General features: G+C 35.1%; 1 protein-coding gene and 1 long non-coding RNA gene across 5 annotated transcripts in view; one reads left to right on the forward strand and one right to left on the reverse strand.

The window, feature by feature from the left end:
* LOC106547174 (uncharacterized) lies at positions 1-15,603 on the forward strand. Its single transcript, XR_015698043.1, has 3 exons — positions 1-766; positions 2,101-2,182; positions 15,467-15,603. It is a non-coding gene; the product is annotated as an uncharacterized LOC106547174 (long non-coding RNA).
* SAP130 (Sin3A associated protein 130) overlaps positions 5,508-20,385 on the reverse strand; it is a 27,038-nt gene continuing 12,160 nt past the window's right edge. For 2 of the 4 annotated variants that reach the window (XM_087725678.1, XM_014064240.2), the window contains exons 12-21: positions 19,766-19,884; positions 18,455-18,757; positions 17,539-17,713; positions 16,994-17,098; positions 15,401-15,759; positions 13,490-13,738; positions 13,066-13,191; positions 9,137-9,240; positions 6,930-7,043; positions 5,508-6,009 (exon numbers count right to left, since the gene is read on the reverse strand). In XM_087725678.1, the coding sequence (XP_087581804.1) occupies positions 5,851-6,009; positions 6,930-7,043; positions 9,137-9,240; positions 13,066-13,191; positions 13,490-13,738; positions 15,401-15,759; positions 16,994-17,098; positions 17,539-17,713; positions 18,455-18,757; positions 19,766-19,884 (1,813 nt within the window). In that variant the 3' untranslated portion in view covers positions 5,508-5,850. The remainder of the gene's footprint in view (positions 6,010-6,929; positions 7,044-9,136; positions 9,241-13,065; positions 13,192-13,489; positions 13,739-15,400; positions 15,760-16,993; positions 17,099-17,538; positions 17,714-18,454; positions 18,758-19,765; positions 19,885-20,385) is intronic. The other 2 variants (XM_014064242.2, XM_014064241.2) reach the window with 2 other exon arrangements.

Below are 20,385 nucleotides of genomic sequence, written 5' to 3' on the forward strand. Positions count from 1 at the left end.
TTGAGTGTGAGGTAATGGGAGAGGAATGTGCACACCGACCTCCCATCGGCCCCATGAAAACCATAGACAGCGAGGACAGTTTCTCCAAAAAGAACCATAGATTACAGGAACTTCCACCCGCCGCATACTGAGCCGTTAAAAAGGTCACGTGAGAAGCCCCGGCGACTATAGAGAACGAAGGGAAATGGAGAGGCTCCTCCTTTTAACGGATAACTGGAGTCGATATCGTATGTTAGGCGTCCCTTTGGAATTTCCTCAAAAGACTATTTTGTCGGTCCACCGGTAAGAACTGGCAGCCTCAGGAGAATCAGGACAAGTTTGCTACGTCTTTTAACAGCATGTAGGCGAAGAAAACAGGTCGTAAAAACTACTTCGGGACAACCGTTCAATGTTTAGAAACCCAGGTCTAGCTAGTTAACGATGGGATATTTTTTTTATAATTCTAGGGTTTGCAATTCAAAACCTCTCTGTTCTATCGATCAGGTTTTTTTTTTCCTTTTTAAAATTCCATCACATAAACTAGAAATGCATTACTTTTCAGCCAAAAGTCTCACCACTTCAAGTGCACGCTTAAAAAAAGGGAAACCAAACTACAGGATTAGAAGCTATGGCGAGGCTATGTGTCTTTCCTTGCACATGGCCTATTTCTCATGGGACGAAGATTGACTATGGTCAATAGCATTATGTACACCTCAAAGTGGGGTTTTCCCCCCAATCATGCAACAATATGCCTTTTAGACTTCTTCAGAAATTGTACAGATTGCAGGTAATGTATAGCTACAGTTTACCTGATTGTAGAAATTAAGGTGAACCAAATGAAAGAGAACTTTCTTGTAGCTTTGAAATAACTCGCTTTCCATAAAGCTGTTACTAGCTACTAATCTCAGCTTCTTATTGGCAATATTTCAAACAGAGGTCAGCCAATAAACTCTATAATGCTGCATCTAAGTACATAGATTATTATTAATGTCATACATCTGTGTACATGATACTCTTCTATTTAAGACCTGTTAACCAGATACTTCTGAATTTTTGTGATCTAATGAATATTTTTTTTGCATGGACTGTTGGTACTTATATAAAAAAAGTGGTTAAATAATGTCATCAATCACCCAAGCATGAACTGTGGTTGAGTGATTGGTGACATTATTTAACCACTTTTTCTTCCTGTCAGCTGCTTTTTCAATTGTCTTCAATTTTTCTGAAATAAACATTGCATTTGTTAACCAGCACAAGCGAACAAATACACACATATACATTTCAATTTTTCTGAAAACCAGGTTCTTTTCCAATAATGTTTGTTTCTGTATCATTGCTGCAGAATAATTACGTTATAGCTTAATTATTCCTTTAGTGAGCAGTCTGATTTTATTTCAGTATTATTTGTTCTTTCTGTGATCTCATTAATTTTCTCTAGCATTACAGTTGAAAGATCAATTTTTCTTGATTCAGATTTTCAAATAGTCCAACTTTCACAGACATATACAATTGGAAAAACTTTCTATGACAGAGCACATCTTTGTTAGCATGTCTGCGCTTTAAATTTTAAAATCATTATTTAAAGATTCAAGATAAATTTGATTACATAAGGACTAAGTAAGTGTATTTTTTCAGATAATTAAATCATCTATTTTCATGAAGGGGCTGACAATACTGCACATTTTTACTGAGATGCACATTCAGCTGAACTCATAGAAACTTCCTTTAGTAAGTATGCTTAAGGCTGCAGATTTAAATGACAAATATAATTGTATTGGCAGATTGAATTGTAGAGCAGACAAAATCTATTGCAGATGTTTGTGGCACAGCATTTTAAGGGGTTTTCATAGTTTGCATTGCTAAGACCACCTAAAATGATAAATAGTAAAGCTTGATTGCTGTAGGTAAGGGTAGCAATTCCCATAACCAGTTCTCCTATTTGACAAAATGACGTAAAGCTGGCGGTTTTGAGTGAAACCACAACATACTAGAACACAAAATAAAATTAGGCATCCTGATTCAAGAGGCAATTTTGGAAAATAGAGTAAAACATTCATAGGCTGCAAAAAGCCATCATATATTGTTTTTCATGCATTTTATATCTCCTATGTATTTCTGTAGAAGACATCTTGCTATTCTTGCAACTCTGCTCCTGGGAGTAAGGATTTTGGGACAAACTGAGGTTTCTGGGGACAATCCACAGGTCAGTCAGTCATCTTCCCCGTTCCCCCTCCATGTAAATTTTTCCTTCTTTAGGAACTGCTTTCTGTCTCAGAAGCATTTCATCCTCTTTTGAAGCCTGTCTACCTGACTAAACATATGACAATGGGAAGGAAATAAATTCACTTCCTTTCAATATGTGCAGAGTCTAGTAGGCTTCTCTCCAAATAATTTGCTGTATCCTTAATCTTGGCCCTAAAGTTCAAGGCTGGACTGTGGCTAAGGCTGCAAGTTGACCTGCAGGATTAAAGCTTTACCTGACAAAAAAAATAAGGAATACTGGCCAGGAGAGGGAGAGCTGGGCACCTAGTTTAATTTAAATTGGGAAATGATCCAGCAGGGTCATCTACAGGCCCGACTAGTGGGCAGAATCTATTGTCTCACTGGGGTTCTTGTACTTTGAAAGCGCCCCTTCCACTTTTGAAATGGGCATATATTATCTACCACCTAGAAGGTTGGGACAGCATGGCTAAAAGTTGTTTTTTTCATGAATGGCATAGAAATCCTTCCTTTCCCCCCAGCAGAATTGAATCTATCTGCAATTGGCTTGCCCTTGTCTGGCAAGATTAGTGCAGTTTTGCAAGAAAGGGGTATGGCTGTACATTAGGCTTTTGCCCAGACCCAAAATTCAACAAAAAGTTGGTCTTGCTCTAGGATAAAATTCTCATAGATGCTTCTGTTAGCAAGTCCTTCCAAATTGTGACTTCACTTCAGATTTGCTAATGGTACCTGTGGGGATGATGAAAAAATCATTATTGTGTTAGAAAAATAGAGCAAAGATTTCCCAGGTTGACTGCTAGTGAATATATGGCTATGTCTTTTCTTTTTTTCTTGACATTAGTATGGGTGTGATTTGTGATTAATCATCTCAGTACTTATTAGATCTGATCCTCTTTAATAATATAATTATTACTCTATTAGATTTATAAGGCTCTCAAAATATGAAGGACTAAGTTACTAACAACACAGTCCTTTATATATTTTTAAATCAGATGAATTCATTGAGTCACTTGTGAGCAAGCAAATATAGATCAAGCCTTAAAAAGTCTGATTTTATGTATAAAATTCTACTGAATCATATAGAATATTGTTTCTAAGTGCATAGAATTGCACTGTCACATAGAAAAAAAATATTTTGAACCTAGTGACATTTGTTTGCAGACCAGACTCTTAGTACCTTTGCAGAATTACTTGAATTTAAGACATTTTTGATAAATTTAGTTGCTTATTAGAATTAGGAAGATATGGGAATGCAAAATTATTAGTTTTAATTTTCTTTTACATAAAAATTGTGAAATCAAATTAGTTTTTGATTTCACATAAAAAAGATATCAAGGAACCCTTGATGCTGCCCTAGAATATAAGTATTCTTAAGCTGTAGAGATGGGTAGCATGCTATAGAATTCATCAGATTTATTGTATGTTGACTCGAGCTGAGAGCATATAAAAAGGGTATTCATGTGCTGTTCATTGTTAATTGAGAAAGCTTGTACATAGAGGAAATCCTCAGTTTAAAGTTCTTGTTTTATAATTGTCCTTGTAGCTTCTGGATTTTATTATATTTTTGTATGGTATATTCTACACTAATTCATATAGCCTGTGTTTTAAAATAGCTCTGTAAATATTTGCACAGAAATAAATACATACATAAGTTGTACCTCAACTTTTAACTGTCACCATACCCATCTTGTGCAAGAGTGGTACTTAAACTTTACATCATGCAGGCAGGAAATAAGAGGCGCAAGAATTTGAACTTTTATTCTATTAGAGTTTGCATTTATTATAGAGCAGTCATTGGAATTTTTGTGGAATGGCATCTTTGTTAATTTTGCTACAATAAATCTACCACATACTTGGGGTCCTTGAAAATCTATTCTTTAAGTTGCTTTCCTAACTCAGCTGGCAAAAGTGCAATTGTTTTATAAGTAGAACACTAGAATTGTGTAAGAGAATAATGTAGTACTTAAATTGTTCCATTTTCAAAAGTCTTCGTTAGCTTTATAGTTTTGAATCTGCAACAATGAGAGCAGGCATATTATTGGTAATAGGGAGTCATATTTAACATTAACATTTAACATATTGAACAACAGCATGTTCCATAGCAGGTAGGGTTGTCTTAGAGAATTTTTCTGTTTTATGAGCTTAAGAGGGGGAAGGTTTTAAATGATGTCAAAGTGCCACAAAAATTTTATGTTATGAATCTACACAGTGCTCTCAATGTTTGGATTTGAAATTGTAGAAGTTTCCAGGGCCATAAAGATATTGCGGCCTCACTGATTTGTGGGGCTTGCTAATCTTTTCAGTAGAAGTTGACATTTTATTATCCAAATAAACATTTTTCATGTCCATTTTGATGTTACTTTTCTTGTCTGATATTCAATGTTATTGGTAAATAAATTAGAAATAGTAAGAATTGTGTTTGCTTGGGGGTTTTGTGGATTGGTCTCTCTTTCCGACTGCTAAAAATTGGAGCAACCTGAAGTTTAAGAAGAATTAAAAGTGAAATACAGATGTAGAGAATGATAATCTTGGATTACCTTGATGAGACTGGATCATGAGCATAATGGGAAACTCTGATAAAACCACACATACATATTAAACTGAACTCTGTTTAGTGCATAATTTTCTTATTCTGTGAAATCCTAATTGAAATAAATAAGAGCAGAATTTCTGTAAAGTTTGGATTCTTATTGTTTCTGTCAAAATGACAAATTTATACAATCTGGATATTTTTGTTTATTTTATCTTATTTTAGCATAATAATTATAAGATTGGATTAAAAGAACCATTGGCTTCTAAAAATCAAATTACCTGTAATCTTGATGGATTATCACTGTCCTTAACAGCTTGGAAGGGAAATATATATTTTAATACAGGCTCTTCTCTTTGCCATTTTCATTTTCCCACACAATTATAACCATTATTCTTATACAAAATCTTCCAAATCCTTTATTTACGTTTTCAGATGTTATATAGCACAATTTTATGCAATATAATGAACAGCATCACACCAGCTACAGAAAGAACTGTGCTGTAGTTGAAAACAATATCCTGGAGCACCAACATGGGCACAGCACAAAATTCACAACACTACAAATAACTTTGAAATGTATTTTAAAAATAGACAGCTAGAGACTGCAGAACCACTTATGATTCTAAACATAGCAGAATTGCCAGTGCAAAGACACTGGTTTATGAAGGCTGCTTCAGCCACTGCAAGGAGCTTGAATGGGCAGGGCTTAGTGGAAGTAGTGTCATCTCCCCAAATTTTTCCAATTTATGACAGTTTGCTTCAAGACAGGTGGCTCTTGAGATCTGTTGCAGGAATCCATTGTACAAATCAGTGAAGTAATGTCTAAAACTGTAAGATGAAAGGAAGGGGACTATCACACCTGCGTCAATGGTTCCAATTAGTAGGCACTGGGACATATCAAGAAAGCTAAACAAAATGAGACTAAAGAGTTTAAACAGGGACGAGCCTGAGAAAAATCTTTGTTCCATTGACAGATTATTAATAGTCTCTTAAGGTCACTGGGTTCCATGTTTCTCGTCTTTTTTTACGTAAATGTTGCTTCTTACAAGAAACCTCCAACAAAAGAACCTTAACACTGTTCTGTACATGTTTTGTTTTCAGTCCTTTTAGTTTTGTTTCTAAACCTTTTCTTTTCTCTTCAATTTGGATACCTTCTTGACAGTTCCATTTTTGTTAAGGAGCTTCAGAACGCGCTCTTTGTGGTCCAAGACCTTTAGCATGGATTCTCGAGCCTCATTTATTTGATCCATTACAAGTTTACATCTCTGCATATTTCCCTGAAATATAACAAATATAACCCATTGAATTTTTAAAATATTAATACTTCTAAGTACTGCATTTTATCTTCAATCATCTTGAAACACCAAAAAGTAACTGAAGAACTCGGAAGTATTATTATAGCATATTAGAAGGGACCATTCAGAACAATGTTTTAATGTACATGCCTCCCCAGTTCTTTTTTAATACAACTGGTCCCTATAGAAAATGTGAAATTATTGCACACAACAAAAATGAGATAAATGATAACAAGGTAAATAATGACAGGTATTGTATAGGGAGCCACATGCCAACACCTGTTCCCCAACTCCACATCCCCTTTCCCACTCTGCTTTTCACTAAAATGAAGTTTCAGATGTATTTATGCAGAGCCTAGGGAACTTCAGTTGAAAAAGATTCCCTTTCTTATTTTAAAGATTCAACTGTGTTTAACAAGAAATGGACACCAGAAAGGGGAAAGGGTGGCCTTCAGAATGTAAATGTATAGCACAAAAACTATGTAATAGTTTAGCATACACAAATTTATGGACTGTATTATGTAATGCCATGCTTTGAATGCAATATTGTTTGATAAAAGAAATAATTTTAAATGGTTTGATAACAGGTTCTAATATCAGGGCCTAAAAAAACAAACGATAATATCAAATTATTTTTTATGATTTTTCGGTTGAATACATGCAGCTTTGTTTTTCAGATATTAAACATTTATTTATCCAAAAGATGTTCAGATTTGATTTACAGTTCAGGAAATATGAATTAAATCAGTTTGCTAAGAAAAAAAGGAACCAAATGAAAATCTTCAATTCACATATTGTATTGATTACCTTTCTTTTACACAGTTGTTTCCTCTAAAAAATGAAGGCTTTATTCTGCAGCTACAGCAGAGGCCAAAGAAATTAGCAAAATAAATACAACTCACCTGTATCAATTCATTTATTTGATGCAAATCATCATCAGTTGCTGCCTTTTTCTTGGGGATAATGCCTTCTTGTAAGGAGGTGAGTCGTTCATACACATCATGTTCCAGATTAGTCTATAAAATATTAAATTTGACAATATCTAAGCTTCACACTTTTTCATAACAGTACAAAATTACAAATTCCAATTCAGTGTTTGTCTGATTTCAATCTTGATTTGGTCAAAAGCTTCATATACTTTTTAAAAACCAACAGATTTCTATGTATAACATCCTTATCTTGGTTTTCCTTTCTACACTTCTGGAATATAAAAATATGGCACTAAGCCTAAGCGCTTACCTCTCTTTCAATAGGACAACCAGGAATACACAATAGTATTGCCTCAGATAAATGGCTACATACCACTTCCTTAAACCAGTGCACTAGAGGTACGTTTTGAGCATTTGAACAAAATGTATCAGTAATTATGCCTGACTCAAAACCTCCTCCCTTAACTAAAGTTTTAGGTTTATTTGATACAAATTTACTTGCATCATTTTTGAAGAGATAGTCGTGGCAATTAATGATGGTTTCTATATGTAACTTTTTTAAAATATTTTTTTTTATTTTCAAACAAACACGCAAAACATATAACATAAAAAACCTCTTCAACTATATACAGTGTGTCGATTGGTTATAAAAAATTTCTCCGTCCTTTCCATAGTCATTGCTTGAGCTTTTTCAAAAACCACTTATTGTCAATCAAATATCTTTGTATACATTATTGTACTTCATTTGTTTAATTATCACTATTGTTTCACCATTTAAAACAAGGTATTCTAAATATGTATCCATTTATATTATAATGATTCATTATATCATCTTCAATATATCCAATAAGAATGTTTTGAATCCTATTCTAACTCATTCTATTATTTTAGCATTAATAACATTCTCTAATAATTTTCAATTCCATGTTTTTTCCATTATTAGTATCATCAATCTAATATACATTTATGCAGATTATTATAATTGTTAAAATTGCATTAAGCATAGCTATAATTACATCCTTTTTATATGAGGCATATTAAATTTGAAGTAAATTTATATTATGGCATTTCATTACATCATCCTGAAATCATCCAATGATATTACATCTTTATATTCTATTCTATATAGAATTATTTATCTTTTATAAAAAGGCTTTTCAACATCATCATCATCCTCACTTACAGTTTATATAAAATTTCATATCAATCTAGTATATATAAATGCTTTATTATCATTATTGATCATTTATTTGACTATAGCTATTATTACTTTATCTTATACATAATACTCAAAGTTTAACTACATTTAACTAAATTTTATTGTGACATTTCACTTCATCATCCTGTATCCTTCCAGAAATAGTGCAGTCCAATATCTCTTGCTCTTTGTAGAATCTGTATTCTAAGTATTTTCTTGATAAGTCTTATGTGGCCTTCTCTTGACAATTTGTTGTTCATTGCATATCTTAAAAGAATTCGAAACCCTCCATCTGTTCATTTCATCTGCTCGACTTTTGTTATCACTGGTGCTTCTACCTATGTTTTGACATCTGAGATAGAGTTCTGGTTCATCGATCTCTCCTTTCCATATTCCGCACGTATCATTTCTCTCCACACTTGATTTGCTGTCAATGTCAACAATTTTCTTATCACTTTCATATGTCTCTGTAATTTTTTGAACTCTGTCCTCAAATTTCATAGTTGTTTTATAAATATTGTCAACTCTTCCCCTTTGTACTTTCTGTATTTTGATATTTTGTATTTTGATCTATACATTCAAGACTCTTTTCAATTCTCTCTTTAGTTATTAAGAGTTTTTTAAATTTCTAACATAATTTTTTGCAATGTTAGTTCCTTTTCTTCTTCATAGAGTGCCATTTTTCCAAGTTATAAACACTGCCAAAACATCCAAGGCTTTTGCTAGGTTTCAAACAAATTCAGTGAAGTTTTTTCCACTGACCATTTTAGAAAAATCAAACTGATAGCTTTGTAATATCAGATGGTCCAAGCCTCTAGTCACTAGATGACAGTGTTATATTTTTCCCCTCTGTTTTTGGCTCTCTTTTCTAAACTCCGAACTCCGGAAAGGGTTTTTCTCCGGATATATGTAATTTTTCAAATGACTTCCTAAACAGTTCTGGAATTGTTTTATACAGAATCAACATGATTTTTCCACTTACCAGCTGTAATAACTGTGCTGCGCAGAGATGGACTTTCCATCCCTGTGCACGACAAGATACCCCTTTCTGATTAGCTATCTCTTGTAGCATAGCTTTCTTCTCTTCTAGAAGGAATGAGACGAGAAGGAAGCAAATAACCATGCAAAAAAGAAAGTAGATTATTTTATTTTTACAGAGTAAAAAGAGACACGGATTGTTTAGTAAAAGTATGTATAATTTATATGTTGATTATATAATGGTCAACTTCAGTTATTGGAATGGAACAGCCTTAAAAATCAAATTCTGATTTCAATATGTGAAGATGTTTTTTTAAAAAAGCTAAACCTCTATTCAGATGAAATGAGTGGGAAAGTTATTTCAATCTAGGTAAGAATTTTAAAGTTTGTAAATAGGAATTTTAGCTAGGGAATGTTGATTTCTGAGGATAAAGAATTATAACAAAGGTAGTGGATCTGGAGCTGAAATATGAATAAAAAAGAACAAAAAAAAGCAAGATGGTCGTTGGACAGAACAACATTGGCAGTGGAAGGGTTGGCAGAATCATGTGACACTTAAAATAACATTATTGTCTCTTTAAATGTACACTAATTGGCATACATTAAAATGAAATTTTGTTGCATACAGCTCTCAAAGGGTCACCACCTCCAATATACACTGGGAGATCATGTATCATGGGAGAAGCATCTGGAGATCTGAAATGTGGGCTTCTTCATTCAGAGCTGTTGTGGCTGGAGCTGCTGTAATATGCTGCTGTTTGGTGATCAATAAATAACTGGAAGCCTACTTAGACTGCAGTTAAAATTCTGCTATTCAGAGTATTAACTAAGACCCAAAAAAGAGTGGAAATAATTTGGTTACAACAAATTAGGAGAGAACACTACCACAGCTAAAGAAAGGAAGACATGTAGCAATTGACAGAGATAGTGAACTGAATTAGATGAAAGACAGAAAATAATTAAGATGATTAGGTTGGAGGAGTGAGTTACTCCTTTGGTGTGGGTGGGTGGTTGTGTATCCATCCTTGTTTTATTTGGCCACTTGGGCAGATGCCATCAACTCAGAGGATTTGGGGTTAGGCAACACCTTTTTGTGCTGATTCTCTTTCTCCAGAGTTGATTCTAGTTAGTGGTGATTGGGGAGGGAAGGTCTCTCCTTCGGCCCCTACCATGTAGGGCACTATAGGGATTGGTGCTGTCTTATTCAACAGCAGACTGCTGGATGAGCTTATCTATCACAAAGGGGTGAAATATCAGAATGCTGAAAACACCCAATTGTATATCTCTGCCCCTGGTAAATTAAGCAATGCTATGGGTGTCATCCTGGTGCCTGGAGATTGTAAGGATATGGATAGGGATCAGTAGGCTTCAATTGAAACTTTGCAAGAATGAGTGGCTTTGAGTTGTAGGGCCTTCTACTTACAGGACTATGCCATCTTTGATTCTGGGTTGGGTTATGCTGTCCCAAACAGACTATGTGAGCAATTTAGGGATCTTCCTAGACTCACTACTCCTACTCGATCGGTAGATGGAAATCATGATTAGGAAGTTCTTTGCACAACCTGTCTTCTATACCAATTAATGCCAGCCCTAGATTGTGAGGCCCCACTCATGCCCTGCTTTCATCCTAGTATAATGGGCTCCAATTGTGGCTACCCTTGAAGAGTATCTGGAAAATTCAGCTGTGGAAAATGCGATGGTGTGAGCAGTTATATGTGTTTCTGGCAGAACACATGTTCCACTCCTGCTTTGCAAGCTGCATTGATTACCAGTTTGCTTCCAGGATCAATGCAAATGCTGGTATTGACTCTTAAAGCCATACATTGCATGCACTGGGTCATTTTAGGGACCACATCTCCCCATTTTCATCTGCTCATCCCACTAGCTCAATCAAAGAGAATGTTATGGGCTCCATCACTTCTGAAGATCCCTTAGGACTTCATGATGCTGGTAGGCCTGGGATTGGTGAAGTAGTGTGGTGGCTCTGTTTTTATTAACAGGCTCTGTTACTATTATTAACAGGTTCTGTTACTTCTTATTTTTAGCTTTGTTTTTATAGTTAATGCTTTTTAATAATACTAATTGTTTAAAATATTGTTTTATCTTTGTTGTATGCCATCCAGAGTCATATATTTTCTGAGATGGATGCCTATATAAATTGGACAAATAAATGTTTTACTGAAGGTACTGAGTGATGTTGATGCCAAAATATGCCTACTGGGATCTCTGGTACCATATCAGCCTCAGGGCAGAGTGCACTTTTTCATTTGGAGCTGTGACAGTTACCAGAAATTCTGTTTTACAGATGGCTGTAAGATTGAGCCAGTGAGACCAGGTAGAAATGTTTTTTTATTCTGTCCTGCACATGGCCATCCCCCCTGAGCCAATTGAATCAATATGTGGTTGGTGGTTTCTACTCCTATGATGATGATGCTGGGCAATTTCTATCTGTTGTCCCTAGAGACAGAATTGGCGGTAACTCAATATTACTACAGACCTTACCAATATTGTGCTGCATGAAGCCTGCTAAACACCCTTTGACCCACTGGCATTTTTTTTTTTAAAGGTCAAAAAATTCACATTGTCACTGCTCTTAAAGGTACCTGCTAAGCACTTCCAATGCCTCCAGCTCCAGTGCTGCCACCTCTCTATTAGTTGGGAAACATCTGATCAGTGCACTGGGTATTTTTAATGTATCAGTGTGATCCTTCCCCTTCTACAAATTGTGCAAGCCTGCACAAGAAGGTGGATATCACTTGTTATATCTACTTAATAATTTACAGTAGAGGTACAGGATCTGTTCATATGGCCTGATCAAATTGAAAACATGGGAAATTCCCAACAACCGGGATAACAATTCTGTTGGGAGACTTATCAATCTCTGAAATATAGAGATGATTAGAGCTTTTGATAGGCACTTGTGCCCTCATTATTTCCAGATGGAATTTCTCTAATTTTTGTTATACATTGGCTTGCCAGAAACTTTGGCTGGTACAAATTCAAGCTTGTAATAACCTATAAAATGCCATGGTTTGGCAGCTGGGAATTGTGAGGCTACTGGTTCCATGTAAAATTTGGTGGCAAAGAACACATACTGAGGGTCTCTACTTCCTATGAGGTGCAGCAGGAGTAGATTAGAAGATGAATGTTCTGTACCAGAATTCTCTTAACGTGGATATCTCCACTAATAAGACTACTATTAACTAACATAATACTTGCTAAGATCTGGTTATTAGACAGGCATTTAACAAATGAAGAATTAATGAAAAATATATTTGGAATATGGATTGGCACTGGTTATTATTAATAGTGGGTTCTATTTTATGTGGATATTTATTAGAGTAATATAATTGCTTTAGGTCAATAGGCACACTACACATGTAAAGGTCATACCTTGTGGTCCAAATATGTACTGAAGTGTAAACAAGTCTGTGTTTTTTCCCCATACAATTTATTCTATTCATGTTAGCCATCAAGAAAAACCATGTAACTGTTGGAAAGCTCTAAAGATACTTTCAGCTCAGATATATTCCAATAATTATTAGATTAAAAAATATATAATAAAATACTGCGCTTTCTTAAAATGGGGGAGGGGAGATATGGGTTGCGTTGGCCAAGGACCATCAGGTTTATGGTTTAGGGTAGCTGTGGATTTTAGCGAACTAAACATATGAAGCTTATTGTGGATCTGACACATCATATTTTAATGCTACTATGAATTTCAGAACAATAATGTCAGGAGTTGCTGGGGCACAAAAAAAGAGCAAGATTATTGGAAATTATTGTACCTAATAGGTACTGGAAAAATGATATAGATTATCTTATATATACAGTTGAAATGTTATATGTTTTTAAATATACTTTTGCATGCATTGTTGATGGCTAATATGTCATTTCAATACACCTATACAAATTGTGTAGTGGAAGACATACCTTTTACTCTAACATCGCTGTATCGCTGGAAATGATGATAGGCGGCTTTCCATGGATTGCGATAGTGACGGAGCAGAGTTATGGGTGGTCTTGGACGTACAGGCACATACCTCACTCCTTCTTCATCTAGGAAAAAATTAAGAATAACTATTTAGGCTTCACTGAGAAGTTTGTATTATGAACTACAAAAAATTAATATAATCCTATGACTGACTCTTAAAGCAGAGGTCAGTTCCGCTTTGTTTAATGCTAGTTCCAGCATTAATCTGTGAAAAATATTCAATTTGTAATGGTTTTTGGAAATAAAGAAGTTCTTCCTTTTCCCCTTTTCCTGAAATTTGGTATTTGGGTGGCTGAATAGATACAGTTTTGAAAGATGACTAACTAGGAAATAAAAAATTTGTTTCTGAATTCAAATAATCACCTATATATTCTTTTGGAGGTGATTTGCGCTTTTCTGCCTTTATCAGCAAGCTTTTGGTAGTGGATTTCTCATCATCCGTGCTATTGGTCTCCATCATATCCCCTTCTTCTGTAGAGATGATGTGTTGCTGCTTACGTGGTTTTTTCCTTGGAGAAGCACCTGGGAGTAAGTCACTTTGGGGCACTGTAAGATTGTTGGCTAGCAATGTAACAGATGACGATACACTATTTGTGCTCAGTGGAGGGACTGCTGGAAAGGAAAAAGAGAACCATGCTTAAGACATTTCACAGTTAGGGTTTAGGAAATAGTCCAGATTTTCTGGCTTTTTCTTCCAGAAAATGCAGTGTGCTGCATCACTTGCTCTATTTGTGACATGCATTTATATGACAGTCATTTTAGAATATTTTGCAAGATTATTCACCCAGATGTTTTAAAAGCATTGCAATAGTCTGTCTCCCCATTGGGGGTTCTTTTCAACAGTTTGGTATTGTACTAAGAAACCAAACAATTAGCCTTTTTGATTACATTTGAGAACCATACAGTAACTATGAAAATTTCAAGCCTCATAAATACAATTAAAAAATGATAATGTTTAACATTTAAAGTTGGGGTAACTTAAGGCAAAATTCAAAAAACAAGCAAAGAGCCTCAGGGGCTCTACAAACTCATAATGACTCAGTTTCCCTTTTACCTTGAACACAAAACAATGATTTGCTTATTTAATCAAATTTATATAGCCATCCATCTTCCTCCAAAAGGGAAACAGGGTTTAATTGAAGCCTGTTGCTCCCCATCTATTTCTGACAATTGAAGAAGCTCCTTGGATGAGAAGTGAAATGTTTTCAAAGAAAAAACCAAGAAATTCCAGTTGCCTTTTGGAAAAAGCAGCTTTGGTACAAGCTAGATCAGGGGTGTCAAACTTGTGTCATCATGGCGTCATATGACATGACTTTTCTCTTCGCTAAATCGGGTGTGGGCGTGGCCAGTGCATGACGCATCCGGCCTGCGTGCTGTGAGTTTGAAAGCCCTGATCTAGATAAACTACTTCCTCCAAAGTTCTCTGGAATTGTTGCTCAACAACCACCTCTATCACCAACTTCACAATGTTAATGCCAGGCCCACTTTTGGGAGCCAAATAGGTTCAAATGGATTCCAGATAACTGGGCAAGATTCAACCTCAAACATCTCCTTTGGGTTTGTGACAACACAAGTGTCCAACTGGGAATGAATCCAAGCATCTTTATCTGACAGAAACTCTGCAAATTCTTCCATGCAGTACTCCCCTTATCCAGGAGAGTCTGGGTTATCTGAAGCAGGGGTGTAGAATAGTAGTCTAAAGCTGAAATAAGGACATAGATGTACTGGTGGTTTGATACCCGTACCATCATGAGGTAGACTTTAATAGCAACCCTAATCTATGTTGGGTGTGACTCTTATTCATGTCTCATAGTTGCACAAACATTAACAATGTTTTTAACAGATACTTTAATTACAGGCAATTACAGTACCTATGTAGGAATCCCCCCCCCAAGTTTTCAGTGATATGCTATTTTTTGTTTGTGCAGTAATTTATAAACTTCTTTATGAAGTCATATAGAAAATCAAAGCAATTAAAATGAAACAAGTCTTTTCACCGTTATTTATTTATTTGATTGATTTATATGCTGCCTATCTCATCTAAAGGTGACTCTGGTTGGCACATATAAAATCACTTTGAAACAAATGCTTAAGTTGGCTTTCCTAAGCAATTCTAATCTCTTTTATAATTATTTAAACAAGTCTAAAGGTGTTAAAGTAGACTGGAGAACCATTTTACTGGGATGATATAAGATTCCCTCTGTGAGCAGGACTAGAAGACCTCCAAGGTCTCCTCCAGCCCTATGATTCTATAAATTAAAAAAAAAATCGTACCTGAAACTGGTCGCATTATATCCAAAGGTTCCACTTCCTCTTTTATTTTTATCTCTGGTACAACAGGACCCAATACTGTAGAGAGGATACCACTTATGGTTGATGGAGGTGGAGGAACAGTTACAACTGTGGCTGAAGTAGGTGGAGGAGCTGGAAGTGTTCCTGGAATGCTTGATAGAGCAGCTGTGGGCTGCGAAGGTGGGCTAGCTGCTGTGATGATTGTTGGAATGGCAGACTGTGGCTGCTGAGAAGAAGGAACTGAGACAGGAGGTTGCTCATTACTCTGTATGGATACTGCCTCCACAGACACTGTTACAGGAGTGGCCATTGACACATGAATTTCTGGCTTAGGTTTAACACTAGACAGAACACACAAATTAAAAAGTTAGACTCTTTTTTCAAGATCCTATAACAATAAACTTACAATGATTTAGTGAGTCATATATACAAGCAGAGTCATATATATTCAGACATTAAATGACCATGAACCCACTGCAAATATTGAAGCCTTCCCCAACACAAGTTCTGACCTTTTCTCTCTTTAAGAGTCTCCTCGTCTCAGCTTCTACTTTCTGCTGAACCAGGAGCTATGGAATCCAGGATGATTCCCAAATCATGTACCACCTTCTTGGGTGAGTGCAACCCTGTCCAGAATAACTTTGGAGACCATATTATTAAATGTTTGCTGATGACCAGCAGCTTTGTTTTGGTAGGGTTTATTCCAAACCTGTTTCATCCCATCCAGACCCTCAAATCTCCAGAAAACTGTCCAAAATTTCTGTCATTGTTCCTGATGGCAATATATTATTAATTACTTTGATCAACATACTGATGATACCTCACTTGAACGAATAGATGACTTCTCCCATTTGTTTCATTTAACTATTAAATAGCACGGGAGAAAGCCCTGAGCCTTATGGGACTCTCTGCTGGAGCTTCTGTGTATTTCAGCGTTCTGCATCCATGATCACCACTGAAGCAATCCACTTGGGTAGAACTATTCTAAAATAGTGCCCCTAACTTCCAGCTTTTGCAGCTGGTCCAGTAGAGAGCTGTAATTGAACATTATCTACAGGTCTAACAGGACCAAGACAAAATATGTGTATATTCCCCACATCTATGTTCTGATGAAGTAGTTTCTTTCCCATAATGGGGCCTGAATCCTGACTGGAAAGGATCAAAGCAACCAATTCCTTTTTTTTTTGTCCTTTCTAGCTGATTCCACATCATTTTCTCAATAATCTTCCTTAAAAACCATGTGTGGAAACGGCATCCAGGAGTATCTTCTTAAAAAAAGAGATGCCCTACCACTCCTTTAAAGCAGATGGCATTACCCTCTTCCTTAAAGAAGTATTAATATTATGATTCAGGAATAGGAGCTAGGATGGTTATGGATTGAGATAATTTGAGGCTGAGTTCAATTTGCAGAAAACCGTATCCTTGAATTATCTTGAATTACAAAAACTAAAAAAACTTAGCTCAGTGAATACATTTATACATATATATTACTTGTTTTAAACATTTACCATGACATTTATTTTGGTTTGCAAAGCTAAAATACCAGGGTTTTTTTTTGGGGGGGGGGAATCTTACCCAGCTGGTCTTGGTGATCCACTTGCACTTCTCACAGAACTTTCTACACGAGGGCCAGCTACCTCAGTTGGTTGAGGAGGAATTAGGCTTTTCCTCACTGCCAGCCTGCAAAATAACATGCCAACTACTATGATTCCTTTGTTTATAAGCACAAATACCTGTTTAAACAGTATAAATCAACATTGTAATTAACTTAAAAATATTGTAGTAGCTCTCCAGTGAGGATAAAACAAGAAATGCAATATACTATTCTGTTCTGCAAGCCTAAAGATTCATTCAAAACTATGTCCAGCAATTTTGACAGCTTCAACAAAAAGACTTAAAAAGACTTTTTATAGCTTTGATCTCCATATGATAAAAAATACAATCAGACATACGAAAATTTGAGAGTTATAGTTTTGTTTATGCTTTATTAGCAGTGTAGTGTCAATGGTATGAAATATGCTTGATGAAATAAATGTTACAAAATAAATTTACTTCTGATATGGTGATGTGCATATCATAAATATTTGCAAGAATATTACTGCAACTGCAATTTTACTCACCCGTCAGTAGTAGGTTTCTTTCGGAGAATGCTTGGGCGTGGGGATGAACCCTGAGCTGATGTGCTAGAATTGGCACTCTGGCTATGAGTTTGCACCACTGTAGTTGAAGCTGAAGCAGAGTTGAATGTATTGCTAATTGGATTGGCCATAATGGTGGCTCCATCTGCCAAAACCACTAGTGAAAGTTGTCAGAAAAATAAAAAATTAGTGATTATCTGGAAATTATAACTTAATTTCCTTAAAATAACCTATGTTTGGATCACAAATATTGATATTTTTAATTGATAGGGTGCTTTATCTATATATTTTCATAATTAAATCTAATGATGTTCAATACAGCATTCTCCTTCAGAAAGTCTCCAAATAATAAATCAGACTGTAGTTAACTCCTTCCTCAGAGAAAAAGGTGATATACATTTCTAATCTTGTAGATTGAAAAAAAGCAGAAATTTTATCCTGCTTGATGACACCAGAACATTTGCAATAAAGTTGTAAGTACAAACAATAAAATAGCAGTCTCACTCTAAATAATATGTCCTCTCTGCAGTCCTTTGTATGTTTCCTTAAAAATTCCAGCATAATCAAAATAACTTCTTAAAAAAGCAGGTGTTCAAATGTGTTTTTTTAATAACACAAATATTGTCCAAATAGCAGATGGCTACTAGAAAAAAAGAAAACTTTAATTGGGGCCTCCATTATGGGTTTTTTTACTACTAAATTAAGACCCTTTCAATTCTTTGCATACTATTAAATTTTATTGAAATTTGGTTTTATATTGTTGATGATTCTGTTTTAGATTTAATTCCTGCATCTTTTATGGTTTTAAATTTTATATTGCAATCTACAAAGAAAATTGTAATTATTGGAATATATCTATATCTCTATATGTCACAAATAAATCAGAATAAATAAAAACCTGATGTCTTGGTTTCAGTTTGTGGTTGCTGAGGCCCCAATGGTGCGGTTTGAAGACCTTGAGTGCCAATTGGTGTAGCTGGATGTAGCCCTTGGGTTCCAATTGGCGTAGACTGTATTCCTTGGGCACTGATGGGTGCTGGCTGTATCCCCTGTGCACCAATTGGTGTAGACTGTATGCCCTGTATATGACGGGCGTGGGATGCATCTACTGTCATCAGCTGCATGGGATTAAGATGCACTGTAGAAGCTACTCCTACTCCAGTCTGAGCCGCTATGGCAGAATTGGGAGCCTGGGCTGAAACTGGAACAACATGCTTAATAAATATTCTGGTTTGTGTGGGAGTAATGAAGTACATACAATTATATAGTAGTAGTTGATCGTAACAAAAGTTTAAGATTTATGTACATCAGGTTTAGCTTTAAATCTACACAATAACATTTTGCTTTAGTTATATTATAATTTGAATGAACATGATTAGTGCCACTAAACTTATTTGCTTTCACACCAACTCAAGATAACATATTCAATTCATATCCCAGCTCCATTCAGCACAGCATGTTCAATTAGCCAAATTATTATATATGATATAGTAATAGTCCAGTGTAGATAAAAACAAACCATATAATTGCAAAACTCATATAATAAGTGATTGTGAATTTAAATAAGAAAGTTTCCATTTCAATATTCATTGAACTTAAACTTGTTGGATTATTTTAGCTTGTATTTTCCAACAATAGAGTTTATATTTACAATGGAGATATTGCATAGCATGTAACCCAAGCTCATTGCCAGAGTTGTTTCTTTGCAATGCATAAATCAGAACTTAATCTCTTATATGATTTCTGCAATTATTACTAAATAATTCATGTGGCTAACCTGTACACTTAGAAAAGCACTGAAAAAGCATTTTTCATATAGATTTCAGATTTTTATTGTATTAAAATGCCATAAAACACTGCCATTAATACTACCTGTACTGCTTATTTACACCTGAAGAAACTAGGTGAATAAGTTACTAGCATTTTGTTGTAAGCCACCCAGAGACTTTGGCTATGAGATGAGCAGCAAATAAATAATAAGTACATAAATAATAAGTATATAAATATTTAATAATCCCATTTTTTGTTCCATTATTTTAATTAAGCAAAAATGTTTTTATACTTTTACGCTTGGTGGTTAGGGTTTCTTTTTTAGACTCCAATAATTTGCAGTCACACCTTCATCTTAAACATTGTTTTTATGGATAAAGTTACACTGCTACTCAAGTAAAACACCACTGTAAATTACTTAAATTAGTGGAATTCTTACCAGGATACTGGCGGATAGTGGATACAGAACTGGTAATAGGTGTGTAAGTGTGGGCAGCCAAAGGGTACGAAGGATACGATGTTGGTAAGAAATACTGAAATTGAACAGGCACTGACTGTCTACAGGAGAGGAAATGAGAATTCTTAAACATAGTCTTGCAATTAGATCCATTTAATAAATTATAGTTGTGAGTATTACATTTTATTATAGTACAAATTATAAATCTTATTTGTTAGCTTATTTGGAAACAATGGATTTTAAAAAAATAGAAGGACATTTGTAAAGATTCTAGAAGCAACTCATTTCTTTCTATACCTTGACACATTATAATCCAATTAAAAGAATAAATATGGGGTAAAGGAAAGGATTTTTACATATTACATGTTTAATGCCTCAGGTTTTTTTTTAAATCTCTCAGTTCCATTGATAATTAATCTAGAACAGCACTGTATATATTTGACACATGTTAGAAATGCATTTTTAAGCGCATACATATTACAATCATTTCTAAATACAGCAAAGTTTTAAATGTTTGACAGGGAGCATTATATGTAATCCTTGGTTTATGGATCCGTGTCCCTCATGGCTGGTTGCGAACTGCAGTGAGGTGACACGAGGCT

Source organism: Thamnophis sirtalis, unplaced genomic scaffold, assembly GCF_051295495.1.
Source record: "Thamnophis sirtalis isolate CommonGarterSnake01/CBP01778 unplaced genomic scaffold, rThaSir2_p1.2 scaffold_11, whole genome shotgun sequence".
Classification (NCBI taxonomy): Eukaryota; Metazoa; Chordata; class Lepidosauria; order Squamata; family Natricidae; genus Thamnophis; species Thamnophis sirtalis.